The sequence below is a fragment of the Xenopus tropicalis genome, chromosome 5 (genome assembly GCF_000004195.4).
Source record: "Xenopus tropicalis strain Nigerian chromosome 5, UCB_Xtro_10.0, whole genome shotgun sequence".
Taxonomy (NCBI): Eukaryota; Metazoa; Chordata; class Amphibia; order Anura; family Pipidae; genus Xenopus; species Xenopus tropicalis.
This window is the reverse complement of record NC_030681.2, coordinates 9201611-9227217: the sequence shown is the minus strand read 5'-3', so window position 1 is coordinate 9227217 and position 25607 is coordinate 9201611. Positions and strand designations below refer to the sequence as shown.

The following is a 25607-nucleotide window of genomic DNA, read 5'->3' as shown; positions in this document are numbered from 1 at the left end:
CCATGGGAAATGATAAGTAGTAAAAAAGGCCTATAAAAATTCTAATGCAAAATTCTGAGAAAATATTTCATGTTCATCTGATGGGAAGTGCCACTTATCTTAGTGGCGGGGTACATAGCCCAAAATGGGGTACAACTGACATTAAGAATTTTCGGGCATCCCTACTAATAACCTGAAACTTCAGTCATTCCATTGTGTGGTGCGCTGTATAGTAGTTTTACACCACTGTTCACTGAGTCTGTGGCCAAAGATCCCAGATATCATTGCCAGGAGGCTGATGCCCTTAATCAGACAGGGGAAGGGGGTACATTTGGAATTTCCATACTGCTGCTAAAGGGAAACACTACTGTGGGTGATGTTGGGCAAAAATAGGGAAAATCAGGTTGGAATCCCTGGCTGTGCATGCTGGGGGCTGACAGCCATCTGCATGAGTAAGACAAGTAGCCAATGGTTTATATTTATTCTTTTATTGTGCACCATCTCAAACACTTATTCAATAATGAGAATTAAGCAAATTTTATTATTTTGATACGTGTTCTCAGGACACCAGCATATTTATGCACTCTGCAAGTCTGGGCCTACTCTGCCAATCGCATAATTTGGGGTAATATAATGACAATTGCAAGGGTTGAACCTCTAGCAACCAATTAGAAGTTTAATTTCATCAGGTGACCTGCTGAATGGATTGGAAGATCAGTAGTCTTGGTGCAAACCACACGTGGACTTTTTATATTTATGAGAAATCATTCGTCATGACTATCTGGTCACTGTTTGGTTTAATTGAGGGAAATCAGCTTGGCAGTTCCCACTTATATTCAGAAATGCAAGAAGCATGAGGATATGCAGAATATCCAGGTACGAAAGTTTGTCATTAAGCCTATATCTGCTATAGTGTTATATAGAGCACACAAGCATAATATTCAGATATATTTGAGTCTCCAGCATCCTCTCCATGTGTTGGTACTCAAGCAGCTCCACCCTTTTTCATGGAGACGACTCGGATGCAAAAATCTATATTTTGATTGTGATCAGAAGGTTTGGGGACAATCAGGTACTCTCCCCTAGGCACCCGGAAATGTCTTGTCTTCCCACAGTTCCTCTGATTAGCGTTTATGTCCTTTATAGATTTCAGATCCTTTACTTGGACCTTGGAGGAAACCTGTAATTCATAAGGCAAGTGAGGGTGAGGTTCATATGAGAGGTTCTCAGTATCAGTACAGATAATACTTTAGGGTAATGAAACATGGGGGCTTTGGAGAGATAACAATAAAAGTCAAGGGAGGAGATTTTGGGCCCTTTGGTGCCATGTTTTCTGCTTAAAATGCCCTGTGTCCATTTTGCATTTTACATTGTGGTGCCACATGTAAGGTTTATATTTCATGTAGTTTACATGTTCAGTGTTTGTCTTTTGTACTGATGATAATATTATCCACAGTGCCGGAGCTGCTAACTGTCATATTACATGAATTAATCCTTTTGTGGGACACTGGCTCTTAGGACAATCGCACAAGGGGAATTTTTCAGTCAATGGAGAAGTACCCAAACTGTCTGTGCTGACTTCAATGGGCACCACCTGAAACTGCTAGAACTACACTTTCTAATGGTTTTGGGATGGGACCTGAGACACCCATGTCCCCTATGTCAGGGGTTTGACACTAGTCAGTAGTAGATGCTGTGGGCAATTTCTAAGAGGCAGTTTTAAAACAGCTAGGAACTAGGGAGCAGCTGCCCCCCCCAAAGCTTGCACTCAAAACCATAGAGAGGCTGTTTTGCGTTGTCCCTTCTGCCTGGATCTTGGTGGCATTTAATATAAATAATGGGAATATGCTCACTTCTGCTGCTTTAATATAAAAATCAACCTGTGGGGTAATTATAAATGCAGTTGTGGGGAGTTCCTATGAAATCACCGGGCTGTGTATCCTCACACCAACAGGAATGCAGGACAAACGTACCTCTTTAGGGAGCTGCAACATAAGGAAGAAAAACTGATATCAGCATTGCTTGGGCAGATCTGTCTTGTTTTATTGTATTTTTATTCATTTTACTGGTTATTGCTCATTTAAAAAGAACATGCCCCACAATGGTACAGACACATTGCTTCCAGCAATACACTGGTATACAATTAGTACCCACCTTTATCTCCCCCCCTGCATGTTAAATTGGTAAAAGATTTTACCATTATTTTTGTCCTTTTGCGGCCCATGTAAGGCCCAGTGACATTCCCAATAGCTGCCCCCCCGATAGTTCTAAAATGCATTTAATAAGAGTTGCAGTGTTTGCAGAAGTAACCCACAGAAACCAATAAGAAGTTTGCGTTTGCACACATGAAAAGTAAACACTGCTTGCTGATGGGCTACTTGCTGATTGGTTGCTATAGGTTACTAGACCTAGTGTAAACTGTGCAACTAATATTACATTACCCCAAAAGATTGTTCATCTGTGTGGGAGTATTCTTCTCCCCAAAGCCAGTTTGAAGATTCACCAGAGGGCTCATTGTCCCTGGGTCCCCAGCAGTATAGGGGCCCCCATGAGATTCAGGCAGCAGCCTCAATCAATCAATAAATGAACTCAAAGGACATTACATATATTCAACGCATCCTTTTAAATATTTTGATAAACCTTTTAAAATAAACCCAATTACTATAATACAGATATGGGATCAGTTATAAAGAATACTTGGGAACTGGGATTTTCTGGATAAAGGGTCTTTCTGTAATTTGGATCGCCATACCTTAAGTCTGCTAAAAAATCATTTAAACATTAATTAAACCCAATAGGATTGTTTTGTTGGATTAATTATATTTTAGTTGGGATCAAGTACAAGGCACTATATTATTATTTATTTTAAAATGTGAATTATTTGATTAAAACGAAGTCTATGGGATACTGCCAGCTTTCTGAATAATGGGTTTCTGGGTTAACAGATTCCGTACCTGTATACAACAAAGGGCAAGTTCTGCCACTGACCTGGTACAATTGAAAATCAATGTAGTTGTCCTTAGGGACCGTCTTCTGCATCAGAGCGACAATGACGGTACAGAGCGCCGCATCTCCCGCTGCCGCCTGGTCCTCATCAGGCACCTCCAGCTTAAAGCGGAACCGTGGGTCGGCCAAAAATGTCTCTGTAGGGAAATAAGCACAATTGACAATTTATTACTTCTGCTCAAAACTGGATTTTTATCTCAGTAAAATCAGTGTCTCTATAAAAAATATATTGCATAAAACAGCTCATATATAAAACCCTGCTTCATCTAAAGGAGAGTGGGGGTTATCCTTTAACGAAGGAGGGACTAAAAGGGAAGGCACCACTTTACCTTAGCAGCTCCGACCCTCCCGCCCTAAATTAAAGGAGGGAACATGGCAGTTTAAGGAAGGATGGGGGGGAGACAGTCGCACTAGGACAGAGTCAGAAGGTTAGGCCTGAGATTAGGGAGTTTTGGCCGGTGGCCAGCGGGGGGTGTGGGGGCAGATTAAAGGGGATGGCTAACCGCAGGGGCCCAAATGTGGCTGGGGGCAGGAATAGCGCCCACTAAATTGCAGCCTTCAGTGGCTTAGTGTTATTATGTTATTAGTTGTGAAGTTATTCAATGACGTTAGCATGTTATGGTTAAATTATGTTATTGATAATGATGAAGGTTCTCATGGTCTGTGAATAAACTGGCTGCGGCCTTTTCAACCCAACAAAAGTGTGGAGTTTGTGTTGTGATGGGTAGCTGTGGGGCTGGTGTGGAGAGGGCACAACACTGACGCTGCCATTGCCAAGAGTTCTGCCTTTTGCTCCCACACTACTTCCTGTTACAGTTAGAGCTGCATTATTTCTGGTCATGTGATCTCTGAGGGAGCACACAGCCCAGCACAAAATGGTGGCTCAAGGGAAAAGATGGAAAAGGGCAATATTTACTGATATATATATAAGTATATTTAGCAGTTTGGTAAGATTCTTTAATAGGCCACTTAATATGATATAAACTGTGTGCTGGGTAATTATTCACTGTGGGGGTGTAGTTATGAGCCTTACAATCCTCCCATGTATATGGAGACTGTTACTGTGTATCTCTCACCTGCAGGATTCCCCTTATTCCAGCTCCCCTCTGTCTGAGTCAGGCTCCAGTGCGGCTCCTTCATGTTAACCCCAGAGCTGGAAGCCACGTAGCAAATCTCCACAGTGTTGTACTCTTTCACCACGTCTGCATACGGCATCCTGAAGTCATACAAAGCAATTCCTATTTTACAGAACAGTTTCATTTGGGGCTTTCTTTTGCCAAGAAACATCGTTATATTCATACAGTGAAAAATCTGCAGTTTCATGGATTTAACCAGACTCAAAATAAATACATGTATATAATCATGACAGTAAATAGATTATGCAGATAGAAGGGCTGTATGCAATTTAAATGTAATGAGTGCAGCTTCTTTTGTTTGGCCATAGGGCCGGCATCAGCAGACTGCCACCCCATACCCTCAACTGTAATTTTTCAGAATTAACTTTCATATTCGTATTAGAGAAATCTGACTTCTAAAGGGATGAAAGCAGGGCCAGAACTAGGGGTAGGCAGAAGAGGCAACTGCCTAGGGCGCAACCATTAGGGGGAGCCCCCCTAGTCCTCCTCCTAGTCCTCCTCCTTTGTCATTGCCCCTGCCGAATGTCATTAGCAGCGGGGGCCATCATATCGCCCCTTCCCTCTTGGTGCGATGGGTCATTGGCCGACCGGGTTGCCTAGGACAAAATATTTTCACCCTTTAAGATTAAACCTCCTTTCTTGTCATCTCATGGATGTCCCCTCATCCTCTTGCAAAATAACTACATGCTCACCAAAATTCTCCATCTTCCTTATTGAGAAGAGCCTTTTTCACTTCGGGGGTAACGTCATTCCATTCAGGGCCACTGTAGGAAGGAATGGGCAGTAAATGCATGGATTGCTCTGTAATAATACAATGCATTTCTTCTGCGGCACAGTGATACTGAGGGCCACGTGCAGCCTAAGCCATCTCAGTAGGTGGGCCAGAATGTCTCCCAGCATGGCCACTGGAGCTCAAATTAAAAACCCAACCCACTCATTGCATATGCAGAAGCATTTTTCACATTTATTAGACAGACGGTAGGGTAAAAAACACAATATTTTTTTTTGGGGGGGGGTTTAAGGTTGCAACAGGCCCACATAGCCTATTGCAGTGACTGTAGCCATTGTTATAATTGAATACCATGTAGTGAGTGGTGCAGGGCTTGGATTAAGGGGTAGGCAGGGTAGGGAGCTGCTTAGGACAAAGTGGGGGACTTTCTAGACTTTCTGCTCCTGCCTGTACACCCTAGCTTGCCACAGGCAAGTCAGAACTGTCCACAACAGGGATAAGGGAAGGAGGTGGCCATTGCTGCTCATAGCTTGACTGGAGGTGGCCAGTCAAACTAAGAGGTACTTGCCATGGGTGAAAGCCCAATGAGAAACTGATGGAACAATCGTGCAGCAAACACTTGATGAATTTGGCATAGTTTTGAATTAACCTGTGGTATTTTTGTTAACAATTTCTATTGCTGATATTGAGAGACAAATGACCTACTTATCTCTCCATGCGCCCTTCCATTCCGCAGATCCCCAGGGATTTTGCAGCTGGATCAGTTGGACTTTCCCTTTGCCATAGGGAACCTGTAAAATATACACACAGTGATCCTTTCCCACCGGCCATCCCCATTGCACAAAATTACCTGCCGCTGCTTATGGTTTTACTAATTTACTCGCTTTACATGATGGGAATAAATAGGTATTTTTGGCAGGTGACAAACAGCCCCTTACAGTCAGATTCTTATTTACACTGGATTTCTTACCTCCTCTGCTCCGGTGATGGATGCATGGCCTGCAACTATGCTGCTTTTCTCAGCGCCTTCCTTTTTTCCATTCTGCAAAAACAATAATAGGGAAATAAGAAAATCAGAACATGTGCCTTACTTTAGCATAGCAATATCCACCCTGCAACCTTCCTCCTGTTCTTCAGCTGCCAGCATTGGTACAGTGGGGCTTGCATTTGATGGACAAGTGCCTTTTTATAGTCAGAAAATATATTTGTCAGCACAACATTTTTTCCATGAGCACAAAAACAATTTTGAAATCACAAAATAAATGTTGACAGCACAAAACCTATGTTGTAGTGACAAAATTATTTCTGCTAGTTCAAAGTAAATCCTGTGAACCCAAGCAAAATTTTGGAATGACAACAATAATGTAAACAACATGTTTTTTCTAGTTAAAAAATACATTTTGCCGAACACAATTTTTTATATTGTAAAATGTTCATATTTACAAAGTTTATTTTAGACTGGCTCATTTTAATGAAATACATTTTGTAATTCAATACTGTACATAATGGGGGCATTTACAAAGTGCAGGGCAGAAATGTGCATAAAATTGGCACAGTTGCTATGTTTGCCAACCCCTGCCCTACACTCCCACAGAAAGGACAGCAGAGACCTACTTTCCCACCATGAATACAGGGGTAGGCAGGGTAGAGAGTGACTGTCTATGGCATCTTACAGCAGCCCCTCTGGCATTTGCCAGTCCGGCCCTGCTGGGGCAGTTAGTAAGGACAGGACTGCCTTGCCCCTGCTGTTTTGCCCCTAGTTCTGGTTTTACAGTCCTTTCCTATGTGCAGAGTCAGACCACAGATGCAACTAATCCTTAAATGAGGGCAAAGGGGCACAGTTTTGGTGGAACCAGACCTAAATACAGTCCTGCATAGGCATCCCCCTTTCTGCCTAAGTTGCTTGTCATATGGGCCCCCAAGTGTTTGAGCCCCTTGGGTGCTGGTATTATACAATATGTTTTCTAATTTAGATATTCTTTTAGCATATTTTTATCTTTTAAAAGTTATTTTTATAGTCATACCTGTAAGCTTTTACAATGTAATATATTCTGAAAGTCGAATGTTTATGATACCTGAGAGAAATTTGGTGGAACTTACAGTTGAACAGGTGAGTAGGCATTGGGTTCTCACAGACCTCTGTATAGTCTGGAACAAATCACCTGGAGCGCTCTTCAGCGAGTAACTCTCACAGACTCCACCTGTGAGATCCTCCAGTGCTATGATTAGGCTATTACCCGAAATGGCTTCATAGGATCCATGCAGCCTGTGGGCAAACATAATACAGCCATGAACTGACTCACAGGAAACAAATTATGGCTGAAAAACAAATTTCATTTGTATGGCCCAGAAGGATGATCATGTTCACCAATAGAATCATAAAACAACCATTGTGTAAGGATCCCCACCTGCCTGGGTGCCATGGATCAGGATTCATAGAACAGAGGCTGTCAAACTTCTACACTTCGAGGCCCATTGAAAGTCCAGCCTTTGGCCTGAGTGCCCCCTCTGACACTGCTCCTCTGCCACCCAGTCATTATTTCAATGGCCTAGCTGGTAAAATCAGTTCAGTGTATAGACAAGCCTATATCAACCACTGTCACCCCCTATTGTACCACCCCTAAGCATAAGCCAGTGAAAGCCCCTGGAGTGAGCTTCTGCCTATACAGGTACCGTATGGAGTGGGTATCAGACAGTAATGAGCAGGGTAACACTTACTTGGCAACTGCCTTCTCCAGCAGTGCAGGCCAGAACTCATTCTCCTGAGCTGATTTCACAAACACCAATTTCTTGTCTTTAGTAGGGAGTATGTCATCCACAACCACATCCACCCACTCGCCAAACTGCCCGAGCTGAGAGAGACAGGAATATGTTACAGCGTGGGGGGGTTCTGTGATGTTTGTTTGTATTGCATGATAAGGCATCAACAGGTAATAACATACTGGTCTTCCCTTAAGAGGATGCCTTTGGTTGCTATAGGTAACTAGATCTTGGCAAACTTTACACCACAAATTGATATGCCTCCTATATAGGCAATTACTAATAGCAACACCAAATTATTTAATACTTAATTCCCCCCAAAACAGCTATAATGATAGGTAAGGCTTACTTCCCCATGGTTTTTTTTAAATGTTCAGCTTACATTTGACTTGCTCCATAGGAGAAAGGGGAAAAGGCGATGGCAGCTTGAATTTCTCTGCGCTGAACTGGAAGTGCCCTTTCTCCTATGGAGCACTCTGCAAGTCAAATTCAAGCTGAGCATTTAAAAAAACCAACAGCCTATCCCCCATGTCCATCAGCACTTGCTTTCCCATGTTGTTTCCCATTTAGATTAATATATACCAACAGCCCATCCCCCATGTCCATCGGCACTTGCTTCCCCATGTTGTTTTTCATTTCCCCCCCCCATATACTTGGCCCAAGGGCTCCCCTCACTCCCTTCCTGCCCCTTTCCTTTCCCTACTTTCTTTTTTTCTTTTCCCCCCCCCCCCAACTGTTATTATTCACTGTATATCTGCACTCCTCCATACATCGCTCACATCAGTATCTTCACTTCCCCATAATTTGAACAGCCGTATACAACAATGTTTTATAATAACTTGCCTGTCTCTGTGTTTTTAGTTTTTTTTTTTTTTGTGCTTATTCTACATTGCCTGATGAAGCAGGAAATGCCTGCGAAACGCGTTGCAATATTGTTGTGAATAAACTATTACTGAAAATTACCACTTTTGTTGGTGTCTGCCTGGAGGAGGTAAGCTTACTACTACATCCTCTGAATTACCCATTGGGTTTTTAAGTGTTTTTAGCTAATTTTATCCTTTTGGCGCCTCTGTTTTGTCTTATCACTATACCGAGTCCACCCCGAGTGGAGGGGTGTCATCCCCATTTTTCTTCCTTCTACAGAGAGCGACTTCTTATTCCTGAGTGGGGTCAGGACAATCTCCCCACCTGCCTATACAGTGGTTGCCTATTGGTAACCCTGGCTTGTGAGTATTTATTTGTTTATTCTACCATTACTCCTTGTAAAAACATATTACACTATTGGGGCTCTTGGTGTTCCTTTTTGTCTTCATTTAAAAAATCCAAGGGGAAGTAAGCCTTACCTACCATTATAGCTGCTTTGGGGGGAATTAAATATTTAAAAAATTGATGTTACTGATGTCTATGAAGATTTTCATTCATCCAGGTCATGGTATATCTAGTATAAATAAATTTAAAGCAACTGGACTTGTTTGGTAATCATTGAAGACGTTTCACTACTCATCCGAGCAGCTTCTTCAGTTCAACTGACTGGTATGGGAAGTCCTCAGCATATATACTCTTCTACTAATCCAATCACAATGGCACTATGTAACTCTTCAGAAAGGTGACATCTGAAACTCACAGAGGTGTGAATGCTGTGGAGTTACTTTGAAAGGATTACCTAAGTATCATGCAACTCTTCAAACAGGTGTTACTTTTTGGAGTTGCGTGAATGGATGTGTGAAGAGTTCTGAAACTGCCGGGGTACAGATGTTAGAACAGCATTGTATGTAGCAGACAGATGGTGTCGAAGTCCCCCGCCTCTGTTAAGGGATGGTTTCTCTACTTTGACATGAATGGCCTCTTTTACACCTCTTTCAAACCAGCGGTCTTCTTTGTCCAAAATTTGGACGTTGCTGTTTTCAAAGGAGTGTCCCTTGTCTTTTAGGTGTAGAAATACAGCAGAGTCCTGGCCTGTAGTGTTCGCCCTCCTATGCTGAGCCATTCGCTTGGAGAGCAGTTGCTTTGTCTCACCAATGTAAAGGTCGGTGCACTCCTCGCTACACTGGACTGCGTATACAACATTGGTTTGTTTTTCCTTTGGTGTTGGATCCTTAGGGTGTACAAGTTTTTGTCTCAGTGTGTTGCTAGGTTTGAAAAACACAGGGATGTGGTGTTTGTTGAAAATTCTCCTGAGTTTCTCCGACACTCCTGCTACATATGGGATGACTATATTGCGCCTTCTCTCTGCCTCAGGACGGTTATTCCTTTTGGTGTTCCTGTTGGGCTTAGTTGCTCTTGTTTTGACAAAGGCCCAGTCTGGGTAGCCACAAGCTTTCAGTGCTCCTCTGAGATGTTTACATTCCTTGTCCTTGGACTCTGTATCAGATGTCACACTTTCCGCCCTGTGGTGTAGAGTTCTAATGACACCCAGTTTGTGTTCCAGCGGATGGTGGGAATCAAACAACAGATATTGATCCGTGTGAGTGGGTTTCCTGTATACTTCTGTTTTCAAGATACCCCCCTCTTGAATGCATATCAAACAGTCCAAAAAAGCAAGTTTGTTCCCATGGACATCCTCCCTTGTGAACTTGATGTTGTTGTCCACTGAGTTAATGTGTTCTGAAAAGGCCGCCACTTCGTTGGATCTGATTTTAACCCACGTGTCATCTACATACCTGAACCAGTGACTTGGTGTAGTTCCATTGAATGTGAGTAGGGCCTTCCTTTCCACTTCCTCCATATACAAGTTTGCTACAATGGGAGAAACTGGTGAACCCATTGCACAGCCATGTTTTTGCCTGTAAAATTGGTCCTTGTATCTGAAGTATGTGGTGTTAAGGCACAAATCTAACAATAAACATACTTGGTTGGGACTGAGTTTCGTTCTGCTGCTGAGGGTGTTATCTTTCTGCAGTCGATTTCTTACAGATTCAGTAGCCTCTGTGGTAGGTATGCATGTGAATAGTGAAGTGACATCATATGATACCATAGTTTCTTCTGCCTCTAGTTTGACTCCTTGAATCTTGGTGACAAACTCTTTGGCATTTTGGATATGATGCACTGTTTTACCTACCAATGGGGCTAAGATGTTGGCCAAGTATTTTGCAATGCTGTAAGTCACTGAATTGATGCTGCTGACAATAGGCCTGAGTGGTGCTCCATCTTTATGTATCTTGGGGAGTCCATATAAGCATGGTGTAGATTCTCTGGGGTACAGACGGTGGTATAAAGCTCGATCAATGGCTTCCTCCTTTTCAAGTTGTTGTAGGCAATCTATCACCTTTTTCTTGTAACTGCTGCTTGGGTCTCTCCTTAAAGGTTCATATGTATTGCTATCACTGAGTAGTGAGGTCATTTTGCAGTGATAGTCAGTTGTGTTTAGCACAACTGTGCATCGCCCTTTATCTGCTGGCAGGATGGTGATGTTTGGGTCCTTACTAAGGGATGTGAGAGCTCTCCTTTCTTGTGTAGTAAGGTTAGAGGGGTGTGCTCTGGCACTTGACAATGCAGCTGACACTTTTAGTCTGAATTGTTCTGCTTCCTCCACCTTTATATGGTTGTTATTGATGGCAGATTCTGTGGCTGTGATGAGCTCAACCACTGGGATGTGTTGTGGTGTCACTGCATAGTTTAGCCCCTTGGCTAGCACGTCCTTTTCTGGCTGAGTAAGTACCCTGTCTGATAGGTTCTTAACCCATGTATCTTTGGTGTTCTTGGATGCCACTTTAAATCCTCACTGCACAATTTCAAATATTGCATTGCATTTTATTATTGTAAATACTTGTACCTTTATTGCACACTTTTATTATATTTAATATTTGTATTTTTTTTTTTTTTTGTTTTGTTTTTTTTTGTTTTGTTTGTCTATGTAAAGTTGGGAGGAACACGGGTCAAAAAAAATTTCATTACAGTAATGATGCTTCATTGTTATTTGTATATGACAATAAACTTGAAACTTGAAACTTGAACTCATCTTTCTGCCTCCAGGTTAGTTCTTCTGTCCTTTTCAAACCGCTGCTACGTGATAGTAAGCTGGTGAATTTGCTTATTTGCCTCTCCTTACTCTTAATGTGTTGGGCCATCTGTGCATGTTCAATGAACTGAACCACCCTTTCCAGAGTTACATCAGGTAGCTGTTTTGTCAAACTCTGTTTCAGTTGTTCAATTTTCTGTTTAAGGGCCTCGATGGTGAAGTTGATCTGTCTAACCCGTTCATTTAGTAGATGTTTTTGGGCCTTCTGTAAGATATTGCTGGCTCTGTGACCTTTTACAGTGGAACCCAGACGTAGGCTACAAGGAGTGAGTCCCTGATGTCTGCATCTGAGATTGAAGCGTAGATGGTTCCGATAGTCTGCGAGTTTTCTTGCTGTTCTTTCATATTCCCGAACCAGTTTTAGAGTATTCTCTCCAAAATGAATGGCAATATCTCTTCACACATCCATTCATGCAACTCCAAAAAGTAACACCTGTTTGAAGAGTTGCATGATACTTTGGTAATCCTTTCAAAGTAACTCCACAGCATTCACACCTCTGTGAGTTTCAGATGTCACCTTTCTGAAGAGTTACATAGTGCCATTGTGATTGGATTAGTGGAAGAGTATATATGCTGAGGACTTCCCATACCAGTCAGTTGAACTGAAGAAGCTGCTCGGATGAGAAGTGAAACGTCTTCAATGATTACCAAACAAGTCCAGTTGCTTTAAATTTATTTATACTGATGTTACTGATGTTACCTGATACTGATGTTACATGATACTCAGTAGAAACATTAGCCAACATCCCTTAGGCTCACAGTGTCATACAATCCTTCCTCGTCTTGTTCCATTGTGAAGTTAAGATTCTGGGAGTTAAAGATCCTCTGCTTTCCAGAGAATCTGTGCACCACTCACAACAGAAAGCAGAGGACCTTTGGGTTCCAGAATCCATTACTTCACAATGAAACAAGGTGAGGAGGGGTGCATTACACTGTGAGCCTAAAAGTAGGGAAATGGTCCCTGTGCCTCTTCTGTGTATATCCAGTTCTGGTCCTGACTATAATGGTTTCCTTTGAATCTGAGGCACCAGGTATGCATATTAGAGAGCGCTGAAATAATTAATGAAAGCACGGAGGGACCATGGAGCCAGCTGTGGCACAATTCCCCCCGTGCTCATAAGGGGTTAACTTACCCAATTGTTCAGTCGGGGAAAGAGCAGCCTCCTTGCTCACTCCCCCCCTCTAACTTTTGTGCCTGCATCTCCCGCGCTGCATCCCATTCGCACCTCCTGCCTTCTACCGAGCGGCATTTCCCTCCCCCCCTCCCTGTTTAAGCACATTCAATTTATGAGCCGTAAGTACTTAAGTTCTGTCAGTTATGTGATGTATCTTTTTATTGCAAGCACTGTTTAATGCTGATCAAAAAACAAAAAAAGGCATTTATATAAAAATATACATTTAGTTTGTCACAGAAAATGGCGGGGGTAGTCCTTGGCCATTTAAGCTCTGGTGTTGTTTGATGGCTTCTACATGCCCACTGCAGTGGCCAGCATTCATTATAAAACAGCTATAAAGTTGTTTAAGATGTTTGAAAAAGTTGAAATACATGGCAAGGACTATTGTTGAGGTTGTATGCTATAATAAAGCTGCGGCCAAGCTTCACCCACATAACAATGCCATTGTGTCCTTTTTCAGCTAGGCGCATCGGGGTAAGGTTGGGAAGGGAGGGAACAAGTCTCCACAGTCTTTGAGCATGTGTGCTACTTGAGCTGTGATAGGTTGTGTAGGCCGCAACTGGCAACTCCCTGTAACTCCCGGGACCTTGCTGCCCCTTGGGTGAGTGCTTACCAGGTTGTTGTTGATCCGCCTGGAGAGGAATTGACCAGGAGACTGGAGGTTGCTGCTTAACCAAATGAACTTCTTTATTTAATCCAAACAGTATTCAGTAATATGATATACAGATTCGGGTATCGCTCCCCTTTATCCAAACCAGGAGATTCTCTTTCTTCAGATAATCTCCCCTCTTTGGGAATATGCTATGACCTGAGCTAGCCACTGAATGTACCTGAACTACGGCCAGTAATGTCGGGAGGTGATAACCTCACTGATCTCCTTGGAGGGGTCCAAGCTGCCCAACTAAATACCACTATCTATCCTTTCACTCCTAGAGTGACTATAAAATATCTAACTGGCTCCGTAGCTACCTCTTAGTGAAGGGAAGTCCCAGGAAGAAAGACCTCATGGTTTGTGAGTCATCACCTTTTATATTGCAGAACACCTCCACCTAGTGGTTACTGCTAAATTACAGAGGAAACTCTCTTTTAACCTGGAAATAATTATAGTACACACACACACAATTAGGACTACCCTTAGGTGTCCATATCCCACAAGGCCACCCACTGGTATGCCTGTCTAAAGCGGAACCCAGGCTAAGGGGCCCAAATCTTGGGGTCCCTACATTTATATTAAAATCCATTTATATTTCTTTTTGGTAGTTCAGAGTGTTTATGCACCATTTCTTCATAACCCCATGTAAATGAGGAGCTCCTCCAACCAGAAGCCTGTCAACTCAAACAGACAGACAGAAAAGAGAACTGTTTAAATACAGGTAAATGAAAACATATAATTGTTACCCTGAAGTGGAAGACCCCCGCATAGTTGGTCTTAAAGCTTTGATCCTGAGGGACAACCAGGGACAGATATTCTTTATTGAGTGTTAGACTTCCCATTGCGCTCAGAAACCCGCTGTCCGCTGTACAAGGAAAATACATGGGAAAGGATAAGTGTAAATGGGATAAATCATGGGACTTTATGTACTTTACTAATGTACCAAACTGATTGGCTGCACGGGGGACTGGGCCGGCAGAAGATTCAAACAGCTCTAAAATCTCCTGTCAAGTCCCCAGTGCAGAAGCGGCCAGCCTCCATGCCGCCTCCGTATCATTGCCGCCCCGGGCCTTTATGGCCTCCCCACAAATCCAGGCCTGCTCTTGTAGTCAAGACATTTAGAGAAAAACATGCTACTTACCTACATTTTGTGTTGCTCCACTGGTAATGAATTCGGGGTTGGGATGGATTTCCTGTGAGCAATGAAAACGTTATTGTGCTATAAAGGAGGCCCTGATGCCCCCTATATATATAGTGAATAATGTATCCCCTGTCGTAAAATATAAGAATATTATAAGTCACCAAGGACTTCCATGACCATATGAAGGTATGAGGCCAAAGGCCTGTGAAGGGGTACATTATTTATTATAATACACAAGTTTCAATAATAATTCACCCCACAACACCCCTTTAAAAATTACAAGTGCAAAGTACCCAGTATCCCCTGTGCAGAATCAGACTTGGCACATTTGCAGTAGAAATATTGTCAGAAATGTTCTGTGCTCTGTATGTGCCAAGTCTGATCCATTGGCCACAAGGAGGCAGCCCACTCTGCCCCCTAAGTAGGTGCCATTTATAAAATAGAGGAGGACCAGCCTGGGATAGGAGGTTAGTGACTGAGTCACTGGGGGTGCCTAAATAATGCCCCAGTAATTATGTTTTCTTCTCCATTGAATAACTTTAACTCTAATGTAAACTCTAATGCTGTTATATTCTTACCGACGGTCTCAGCCAGACAATTCCTTTTGCTGTATTTGATTCCGGTCCCAGTTTGTTGGACCCAAGTGAGGCTTGGCTTGCAGGGAATTCCTTGTCCTCAAAGGGAGGATTAGGCGGCAGGCTCTGCGCTCTCAGCTGCTCATAATCCTGCCCTAAGTGTTTTTTAGGGTTTTGTTTGGTGCCTTCAGGTTGTGCCATGTCTCTATCAGTGATGCCAGCTGTGTTGTATCTGTGCTAGGTGTGTGCCGGTCTGTGCCGTATGTGCGCTAGATGAGTGCCAGTCTGTGCCGTTTGTGCGCTAGGTGTGTGCCAATCTGTGCCCTCTCTGTGCTAGATGAGTGCCAGTCTTTGCAATGATGACTGAGCTGTGCCAGGAGAGGTATAAATCGGCAGTCCCGCCCTTCAATTGGAGGAGCCCAAATGCCTCTAGGGCTAAACAGTACCAGTGAAATGCTATGGGCGTCAGTAAATATACATAAGAGAGTAGCACAAATCTTGTTTTTGTGTCAATAATGAATTACGTGACTAGAAATCATTACATCTGTTTGCTAGAAATCCTTATCCAGCCCCATGATCCAACATTGCCATTTCTCATAGGTTCCCATTTAAACAAGCAATTCTGCATTTGTTTTTATGGATTTTTACCTCTCGGTAATAATAAAACAGCACCTGGTACTTGATAGGGAACAAATGTTAAATACATATTGGTGGCAAAACAATCATATTTCTCTATGATATATACATGTTTTTGTAGTTTTTTAGTTTACAGAAAACCCTGCATTCAGAAAATCACAGATTCCGAATTCTGCATTACATCTCATACCTGTACTTCATGCTGAGTATAGGACCTGCTTGCAATATGGAGGCATTTCTATATAATCTATATATGACTGGAGTACTGGATGCTTATAGTCGGTCTTCTCCCACTTGTGCCTTTTAAATGGGTCGTCCACTGAAATAGAGTGGGTTTTTTTTGCAAAATGAAAGAAAATGTAATTTTGGGCAACTTCACTACTGCACAATTAGCTAAGTGGGCACTGTGCTCTCAGCTGCTCATAATCCTGCCCTAAGTGTTTTTTAGGGTTTTGTTTGGTGCCTTCAGGTTGTGCCATGTCTCTATCAGTGATGCCAGCTGTGTTGTATCTGTGCTAGGTGTGTGCCAGTCTGTGCGCTAGGTGTGTGCCAGTCTGTGCTGTATGTGCGCTAGGGTAGTTCCAGTCTGTGCTGTCTCTGTGCTAGATGAGTGCCAGTCTGTGCGCTAGGTGTGTGCCAGTCTGTGCCCTCTCTGTGCTAGATGAGTGCCAGTCTGTGCGCTAGGTATGTGCCAATCTGTGCCCTCTCTGTGCTAGATGAGTGCCAGTCTGTGCAATGATGAGCTGAGCTGTGCCAAGAGAGGTATATATCAGCAGTCCTGCCCTTCCAATTGGAGGAGCCCAAATGCCTCTAGGGCTAAACAATACCAGTGAAATGCTATGGGCGTCAGTAAATATACAAAAGAGGGTAGCACAAATCTTGTTTTTGTGTCAATAATGAATTACATGACTAGAAATCATTGCATCTGTTTGCTAGAAACCCTTATCCAGCCCCACGATCCAACATTGCCATTTCTCATAGGTTCCCATTTAAACAAGCAATTCTGCATTTGTTTTTATGGATTTTTACCTCTCGGTAATAATAAAACAGCACCTGGTACTTGATAGGGAACATCATGTTAAATACATATTGGTGGCAAAACAATCATATTTCTTCATGATATATACATTTTTTTGTAGTTTTTTAGTTTACAGAAAACCCTGCATCCAAATTCTCGATTACATCTCATACCTGTACTTCATGCTGAGTATGGAACCTGCTTGTAATATGGAGGAGTTTCTATATAATCTATATAAGATGCTTATAGTCTGTCTTCTCCCACTTGTGCCATTTAAATGGGAAATAGAGTGGGGTTTTTTTGCACAATGAAAGAAAATGTAATTCTGGGCAACTTCACTACTGCACAATTAGCTAAGTGGGTAACATGAGGAATATGGGACACTTTTCCCCTGCCCCCCCCTCACACAGTTTCCAGGTCTTTCCTCCCTATAGATTTACTCCTGTTGCCCCTACTCCCAAATTAAACCAATAAAGGGGCCGTAGGAAACAAGCCCAACAGGTGGAGTGGCAGGGATATGACTAAGGGACGAATAGGGCCTAAGGTGGTGGTGTGGTGGCAGCATGGATAAGGCATGGATAAAGGCAGCCATTTTACCTAGACAGCAGCAGGAGCAGACAGCTTTCTGCCCTCCCACCCAGGGCCTAAGGGGCAGCTGGATTAAAGGGGAGGAGGCAGACACAAAGTGTGGGGTAAGTGAGTGAGCTAGACTTGGGGCTTAGTTTGAGTTAGAAGCACGGTATGTGGGTTGTTAGGATGTTGGTGGCTAAGGCCTAGTCTCAGGCTTGGGAATCCACATTAAGTTATGTGGTTATATGCTGTCGGCAATGGTTTATGCACGTGCTGATGGTTTATGATAAGTTCAAGTTATATTAGTTATGTATGTGCATAAGCTGTGTTATGTTTTATAAAGTTATATGCTTTTGAATGATAGAATGTTGCAGCCTTGGGGAATAGTGGGAGGAGACTAGGAAGCGAAGATGGTGAACTGTTAACAACCTGTCTGCATTACTGAACTACTTCACTGATATAACTATGGCGACAAGGATATCTGAACCCTCTGTGCAACCCCCTGAAAGGTTTCAGCATCACCCTGGGGAGCCCGCAGTGCCCTGGGGAACAGGCTTCTATCTACTGACTGGCATCTGGCCTGGATGGGGCCTCCCCTGAGAGGAAAAGGGCCGTGTTACTGAACTCCCTGGGCTCTGAAGCATATCGCATCTTCACAACTCTGGGAGCAGATGCCTCATACGCTGCTACAGTACAGGCCCTGGAGAATTATTTTCAACCTGCCCCAAATGCTTTAGTGGCCAGAGTGGGTTTTCCCAAGCGCTGTCAGGCTGAAGGGGAATCTATACGTCACTATGTTGCTGAGCTGCGACAGCTAGCAGTCCCCTGCAAATTTGGGTCCTTACACGATGAAATGATTAGAGACCAACTGATTGAAAAAACAACAAACCCTAAACTCAGAGAGAGGTTGCTTATAGTTACATAGGGTTGAAAAAAGACCCATCAAGTTCAACCCTTCCAAGTAAACCCAGCACCCACACAACCCACGCCTACCAATCTATACACTCACATACATAAACTATATATACAAACACTAATACTAACTGTAGATATTAGTATCACAATAGCCTTGGGTATTCTGATTGTTCAAAAACTCATCCAGGCCCCTCTTAAAGGCATTAACAGAATCTGCCATTACAGCATCACTAGGAAGGGCATTCCCCAACCTCACTGCCCTCACTGTGAGGAACCCCCTACCCAACATCCCCCGGCAGGGCATTCCCCAACCCCCTCACTGCCCTCACCGTGAGGAACCCCCTACCCAACATCCCCCGGCAGGGCATTCCCCAACCTCACTGCCCTCACCGTGAGGAACCCCCTACCCAACATCCCCCGGCAGGGCATTCCCCAACCTCACTGCCCTCACCGTGAGGAACCCCCTACCCAACATCCCCCGGCAGGGCATTCCCCAACCTCACTGCCTTCACCGTGAGGAACCCCCTACCCAACATCCCCCGGCAGGGCATTCCCCAACCCCCTCACTGCCCTCACCGTGAGGAACCCCCTACCCAACATCCCCTGGCAGGGCATTCCCCAACCCCCTCACTGCCCTCACCGTGAGGAACCCCCTACCCAACATTCCCCGGCAGGGCATTCCCCAACCCCACTGCCCTCACCGTGAGGAACCCCCTAATCAACATCCCCCGGCAGGGCATTCCCCAACCTCACTGCCCTCACCGTGAGGAACCCCCTACCCAACATCCCCCGGCAGGGCATTCCCCAACCCCTCACTGCCCTCACCGTGAGGGACCCCCTACCCAACATTCCCCGGCAGGGCATTCCCCAACCCCCTCACTGCCCTCACCGTGAGGAACCCCCTACCCAACATCCCCCGGCAGGGCATTCCCCAACCCCCTCACTGCCCTCACCGTGAGGAACCCCCTACCCAACATTCCCCGGCAGGGCATTCCCCAACCCCCTCACTGCCCTCACCGTGAGGAACCCCCTACCCAACATTCCCCGGCAGGGCATTCCCCAACCCCTCACTGCCCTCACTCTCCAGATAATCTCCCCTTTTTGGGAATATACTGTGACCTGAGCTAGCCACTGAATTTCCCTGGACTATGGCCAGTAATGCCGAGAGGTGATAACCTCAATGATCTCCTCGGAGGGGTTCAAGATGCCTAATAAAATAGCACTATCTATCCTTTCACTCCTAGAGTGACTATAAAATATCTAACTGAACTACCTAAACTGGCTCCTGTAGCTACCTCTTAGTGAGGGGAAGTCCCAGGAAGAAGACCTCATGGTTTGTGAGCCATCCCCTTTTTTACTGTATAACACCTCCACCTAGTGGTCACTGCTGAACTGCAGGGGAAACTCTCTTTTCACCTGGAAAGAATAATTATAGTACACACACAATTAGGACAACCCTTAGGTGTCCATATCCCAACCAAGGCCCCCCACTGGTATGCCTGTCTAAAGGGGAACCCAGGCAAAGGGGCCTAAATCTTGGGGTCCCTACAGTAATAATGGCACCATGATGAGTGTTTAAAGGCAAAGTACAGCGCCAATGACAGCAGCAACCCTAGGAAATTCTTAAGAAGCTGAAATATTAAGTCATTTTACTCAGGAACTGCCAATACAAGCGACAAAGCATGAATACATTTATTCTAATCATCAGCTACAAACAGAGATAGAAGTGACTTAATAATATTGCCCTTTGTATGTCAGCATACTAGGAACACAAACAAGCCCTGGCGTCTGACTCCTTTCTGGTACCAGGACGCCAAACATTTCTTGAGAAAAGAAAGAAGAGCAATTCATTATGAACTGTAAAATAATGATAATTATGGAAAATAGATTTAATTTGTCCAACTCTGTAAGAAGAAAGGAATTTACCCTTCATAACTGGAAACTATAGCAATTCATTCTATACACAACCTATGATTAATTTTTGGGTCCAAACAGTGATGGCACTTGTTAGCAACAACAAGTTCTCAGAGAGAATGACAGCGAGCAAAAGGCAGGAACCAATGGCCACATTCCCTTCTACCCAATAGGGGTAGAGAATTGGACCAGAGAGAGTGTTGGACTTCCATGTTCCCCCTGCTAGCATGGGCCATAGGCAGCAGGGGGATTAGTGGTTGGCAACAGTGGGTCCTAGAGGTCTCTAATATAAAACTGATTTTGGCTTAAATGCTGCATAAAAATAAGTGGTGCAATAAATGTATATATGGTTATAGTATTGTGATGTAGGCACCATTACCCCGCCCATCTCTGACGTGAGTCAATTTTTCATTATATATGATAAAGCAAATATTTGAAGATAAATATCTATCTTCATTATAATAGATAGATAGATAGATAGATATAGATACAGATATGTAGCTAACTCTGTAATCGCTGGTGCCCATTCTGCTCTATTCCATACTGAGGCGCATTGCCATCCCCGTGGGGCACTGCAGCTTCTAACCTTGGTGTTATGGGACAATAGGGACAACAAGATATACTGTAACTAGCAGGCATTACAAAAAGATATTCAGGTGTCGGACCCCTTATCCGGAAACCCGTTATCCAGAAAGCTCCGAATTACGGAAAGCCTGTCTCCCATAAACTCCATTTTAATCAAATAATTCAGAATTTTAAAACTGATATCCTTTTCCTCTGTAATAATAAAACAGTACCTGTACTTGATCCCAACTAAGATATAATTACCCCTTATTGGGGGCAGAACAGCCCTATTGGGTTTATTTAATGGTTAAATGATTCCCTTTTCTCTGTAATAATAAAACAGTACCTGTACTTGATCCCAACTAAGATATAATTACCTCTTATTGGGGGCAGAACAGCCCTATTGGGTTTATTTAATGGTTAAATGATTCCCTTTTCTCTGTAATAATAAAACAGTACCTGTACTTGATCCCAACTAAGATATAATTACCCCTTATTGGGGGCAGAACAGCCCTATTGGGTTTATTTAATGGTTAAATGATTCAATTTTCTCTGTAATAATAAAACAGTACCTGTACTTGATCCCAACTAAGATATAATTACCCCTTATTGGGGGCAGAACAGCCCTATTGGGTTTATTTAATGGTTAAATGATTCCATTTTATCTGTAATAATAAAACAGTACCTGTACTTGATCCCAACTAAGATATAATTACCCCTTATTGGGGCAGAACAGCCCTATTGGGTTTATTTAACGGTTAAATGATTCCATTTTATCTGTAATAATAAAACAGTACCTGTACTTGACCCCAACTAAGATATAATTACCCCTTATTGGGGGCAGAACAGCCCTATTGGGTTTATTTAATGGTTAAATGATTCCCTTTTCTCTGTAATAATAAAACAGTACCTGTACTTGATCCCAACTAAGATATAATTACCCCTTATTGGGGCAGAACAGCCCTATTGGGTTTATTTAATGGTTAAATGATTCCCTTTTCTCTGTAATAATAAAACAGTACCTGTACTTGATCCCAACTAAGATATAATTACCCCTTATTGGGGGCAGAACAGTCCTATTGGGTTTATTTCATGGTTAAATGATCCCCTTTTCTCTGTAATAATAAAACAGTACCTGTACTTGATCCCAACTAAGATATAATTACCCCTTATTGGGGGCAGAACAGCCCTATTGGGTTTATTTCATGGTTAAATGATCCCCTTTTCTCTGTAATAATAAAACAGTACCTGTACTTGATCCCAACTAAGATATAATTACCCCTTATTGGGGGCAGAACAGCCCTATTGGGTTTATTTAATGGTTAAATGATTCCCTTTTCTCTGTAATAATAAAACAGTACCTGTACTTGATCCCAACTAAGATATAATTACCCCTTATTGGGGGCAGAACAGCCCTATTGGGTTTATTTCATGGTTAAATGATTCCCTTTTCTCTGTAATAATAAAACAGTACCTGTAATTGATCCCAACTAAGATATAAATAATCCTTATTGGATGCAAAACAATACTATTGGGGTTAATTAATGTTTTATTGATTTTTTAGCAGACTTAAGGTATGGAGATCCAAATTGCAGAAAGACCCCTTATCCGGAATACCCTTTGTCCCGAGCATTCTGGATAATGGGTCCTATACCTGTACTGTTATTTGCAGGCCCTAAACATGACATTGGTTCTATGTAACCCTATGGGGCTGATTTACTAAGACACAAATTCGAATCCGAATTGGAAAAATTCCGATTGGAAAACGAACATTTTGCGACTTTTTCGTATTTTTTGCGTTTTTTTCGGTGCCTTTACGACTTTTCGGAAATTATCGCGACTTTTTCTTTACCAATACGATTTGCGCGAAAAAACGCGAGTTTTTCGTAGCCATTCCGAAAGTTGCGCAAAATCTGGCGATTTTTTCGTAGCGTTAAAACTTGCGCGAAAAGTCGCGCCTTTTTCGTAGCGTTAAAACTTAAAAGGCGCGACATTTCACGCAAGGTTTAACTCTACGAAAAAATCGCGACTTTTCGTGCAAGTTTTAACGCTACGAAAAAATCGCCAGATTTTGCGCAACTTTCGGAATGGCTACGAAAAACTCGCGTTTTTTCGTGCAAATCGTATTGGTAACAAAAAAGTCGCAATAATTTCCGAAAAAATCGCAAAATACCGATCATTACGAAAAAAACGCAATCGGACGCATTCGGCCCGTTCGTGGGTTAGTAAATGTGCCCCTATGTGTTGGGGCATAAAACATGACGCTGGCCCTGCATACAGTATTGCTATGTATATTTGGTTTGTAAACAGAGTATGTATTCAATATATATATTTTATAACTTTAGAATGATTGCTGGTTGTATTGCTGTATTAAATATAGTAATATGGATAAAATAGCATACCGGAGCTTCTCTAGGGAAACGTATAGAGGGAATTAAATGTTGAGTGGGTGTGGGTAAGGTGGTTAAATTGAAATTAAACCCTCTCAAACAAAAACGCAATCTGTTTACCTTTAGGTATCTCTCACAAGTCAAACAAAGTCATATTTAAAAGAAACAGCGTCATTCTTATATATATTTCTGCTGAGAAACATTGTCAAATGAATAATAATAATAACTTGTCAGCAATCAGCAGCTCAGTAACTATAAATACAAAGTTACCAGAAAAAAATAATCAATACAGTGATATTAAATAGAAAATATATAGGGGCATATTTATTATAGTGTGTAAGCCAGCATCACCGGTGATGTTGCCCATAGCGACCAGTCAGCGATTGGATTGGAATGGTCACCTACAAATAAGAAAACAAAAGCAAAGATCTGATTGGTTGCTATGAGCATTGTCACCGTTGACACACTATAATAAATATGCCCCACAATGTAAAACAAATTTGCTCTAATACTGTAACCTGTTATAGTCAGTGAATGCCACTCACCAAAGGGATAACTTTAAGTACCTTTATTGTATGGAATTGTAGTTACAGACTGTTTAGCCAGTCAAATATACATTTCACAGCCTAGAGAAAATAAAATACATGTATGTGTGGATATGTATCTTAAAGGGATACTGTCGTGATTTTATATCTTTTTTATTTCTGAATGACTCTGTTACACAGCAAATAATTCCCTCTGCCATTTAACCTTTTATTCTTGTCCCAACAAATGTATTTGTAGCTGTAATATTGGTGTGTAGGCGCCATCTCAGTGCCTTGTGCCTGAGTCTGAGCTTTCAGCCAGCGCTACACATTAGAACTGCTTTCAGCTAACCTATTGTTTCTCCTACTCCCATGTAACTGGAGGAGTCCCAAGCCGGACTTGGATTTCTTACTATTGAGTGCTATTCTGATACCTACTGGGAGCTGCTATCTTGCTCCCTTCCCATTGTTCTGCTGATCGGCTGCTGGGGGTGAGGGGGGGGGATATCACTCCAACTTGCAGCGCAGCAGTAAAGTGTGCCTGAGTCTGAGCTTTCAGCCAGCGCTACACATAAGAACTGCTTTCAGCTAACCTATTGTTTCTCCTACTGAACAAGTCGCATAATGACACAGGGTTTCTTCTGCTCGGGTGCAATTCTTATGTCTTCCACTAGGTTGGGCATGTGAGCATGTTTAGCAATGCAAACGATTCTTGAAATTTTCCCCAGCCTTCAGGAAACCTGCTTTTTGGAAGGCAAGGGGGGTCTGGGAGAAATCATTGCTTCTTGTTGTATTTAATGTATTTAGGGCTAAAGTTTCCACTGCTTCTCATTGTATTTAATGTATTTGTGGTGCCACTGCACTCTGTCTCTCACTGTATTTAATGTAATTTGGGCATCACTACTTCTGCCCCTCACTGTATAATTTAGAATCTGAAGTTATGGTTAATAGAAATTAATAGCAACTTGACCTAGTCCCAGGTTCAATGCCCAAATATAGCTCCTGGGTGTGGCTAAATTGCTATCTTGTCTTGATATTCCGGTTTTGGATTCTCTGCTTCGTTCCTGACTACGCTGATTGCCACCTGCCCCAATCTTTTGCCTAAATTCAACTAAGAGACTTGCTTAACCCTTGGATACCACGTATTGAACTTTATGTACTCAGCTTCCTCCTTGGTCCTGACCTCAGTCCCGGTAAGGGTCGTTGGGCCCTGACAATTTGTATGTGTGGTTGTCATGCCAGTTTTCAGAGTATGGCACACACAGGCAGCATAGAGCAGGCAGAGTATGGCACGCACAGGCAGGGTAGGGCAGGCAGAGTATGGCACACACAGGCAATATAGGGCAGGCAGAGTATGGCACACACAGGCAGTAGAGCAGGCAGAGTATGGCACACACAGGCAGGGTAGGGCAGACAGAGTATGGCACATACAGGCAGGGTAGAGCAGGCAGAGTATGGCACACACAGGCAGGGTAGAGCAGGCAGAGTATGGCACAGAGGCAGCATATGGCAGGCAGAGTATGGCACACACAGGTAGCATAGGGCAGGCAGAGTATGGCACACACAGGTAGCATAGGGCAGGCAAAGTATGGCACAAACAGGCAGAGTATGGCAGACACAGGTAGCATAGGGCAGGCAGAGTATGGCACACACAGGCAGCAGGGGGCAGGCAGAGTATGGCACACACAGGCAGCATAGGGCAGGCAGAGTATGGCACACACAGGCAGCATAGGGCAGGCAGAGTATGGCACACACAGGCAGCATAGGGCAGGCAGAGTATGGCACACACAGGCAACAGGGGGCAGACAGAGAGAGGGCTTAAGGTTTCACCCCTGCCCCATAGCTGCACATTTGCTTCTTTTTATCATTAGTAACTATCTCAGGTTACATACACACAGCCAATC

The 25607-nt window shown here is 43.1% G+C and overlaps 1 protein-coding gene across 2 annotated transcripts; it reads right to left on the bottom strand.

Moving 5' to 3' along the window:
* Positions 1-500: 500 nt before the first annotated feature.
* On the bottom strand, positions 501-15816 carry capn8.6 (calpain 8 gene 6). 2 transcript variants are annotated; one of them, XM_031902369.1, is made up of 12 exons: positions 15176-15815; positions 14598-14649; positions 14203-14321; positions 7570-7703; positions 6952-7117; positions 5822-5893; positions 5557-5642; positions 4814-4885; positions 4062-4201; positions 2968-3122; positions 1953-1964; positions 501-1159 (listed from the first exon to the last, which is right to left on the bottom strand). In XM_031902369.1, exons 1-12 carry the CDS (start codon positions 15371-15373, stop codon positions 965-967), a joined length of 1401 nt encoding a protein of 466 aa, XP_031758229.1. In that variant the 5' UTR covers positions 15374-15815; the 3' UTR covers positions 501-964. The 2 variants fall into 2 exon arrangements, with proteins under 2 accessions (XP_031758229.1, XP_017949453.2); XM_018093964.2 differs by lacking the exon at positions 1953-1964 and having other exon boundaries at positions 15176-15816.
* Positions 15817-25607: the final 9791 nt, after the last annotated feature.

What these genes read in the sequence shown, in the direction of transcription:
- capn8.6 (XM_031902369.1), bottom strand. Translation starts at nt 15,373, where the DNA reads ATGGCACAACCTGAAGGCACCAAACAAAACCCTAAAAAACACTTAGGG. An exon ending in TTGTCTGGCTGAGACCGTCG is followed by an intron (nt 14,650 to 15,175) that starts GTAAGAATATAA and finishes CATTGCTCACAG; the next exon opens with GAAATCCATCCCAACCCCGA. An exon ending in TGGAGCAACACAAAATGTAG is followed by an intron (nt 14,322 to 14,597) that starts GTAAGTAGCATG and finishes TTCCTTGTACAG; the next exon opens with CGGACAGCGGGTTTCTGAGC.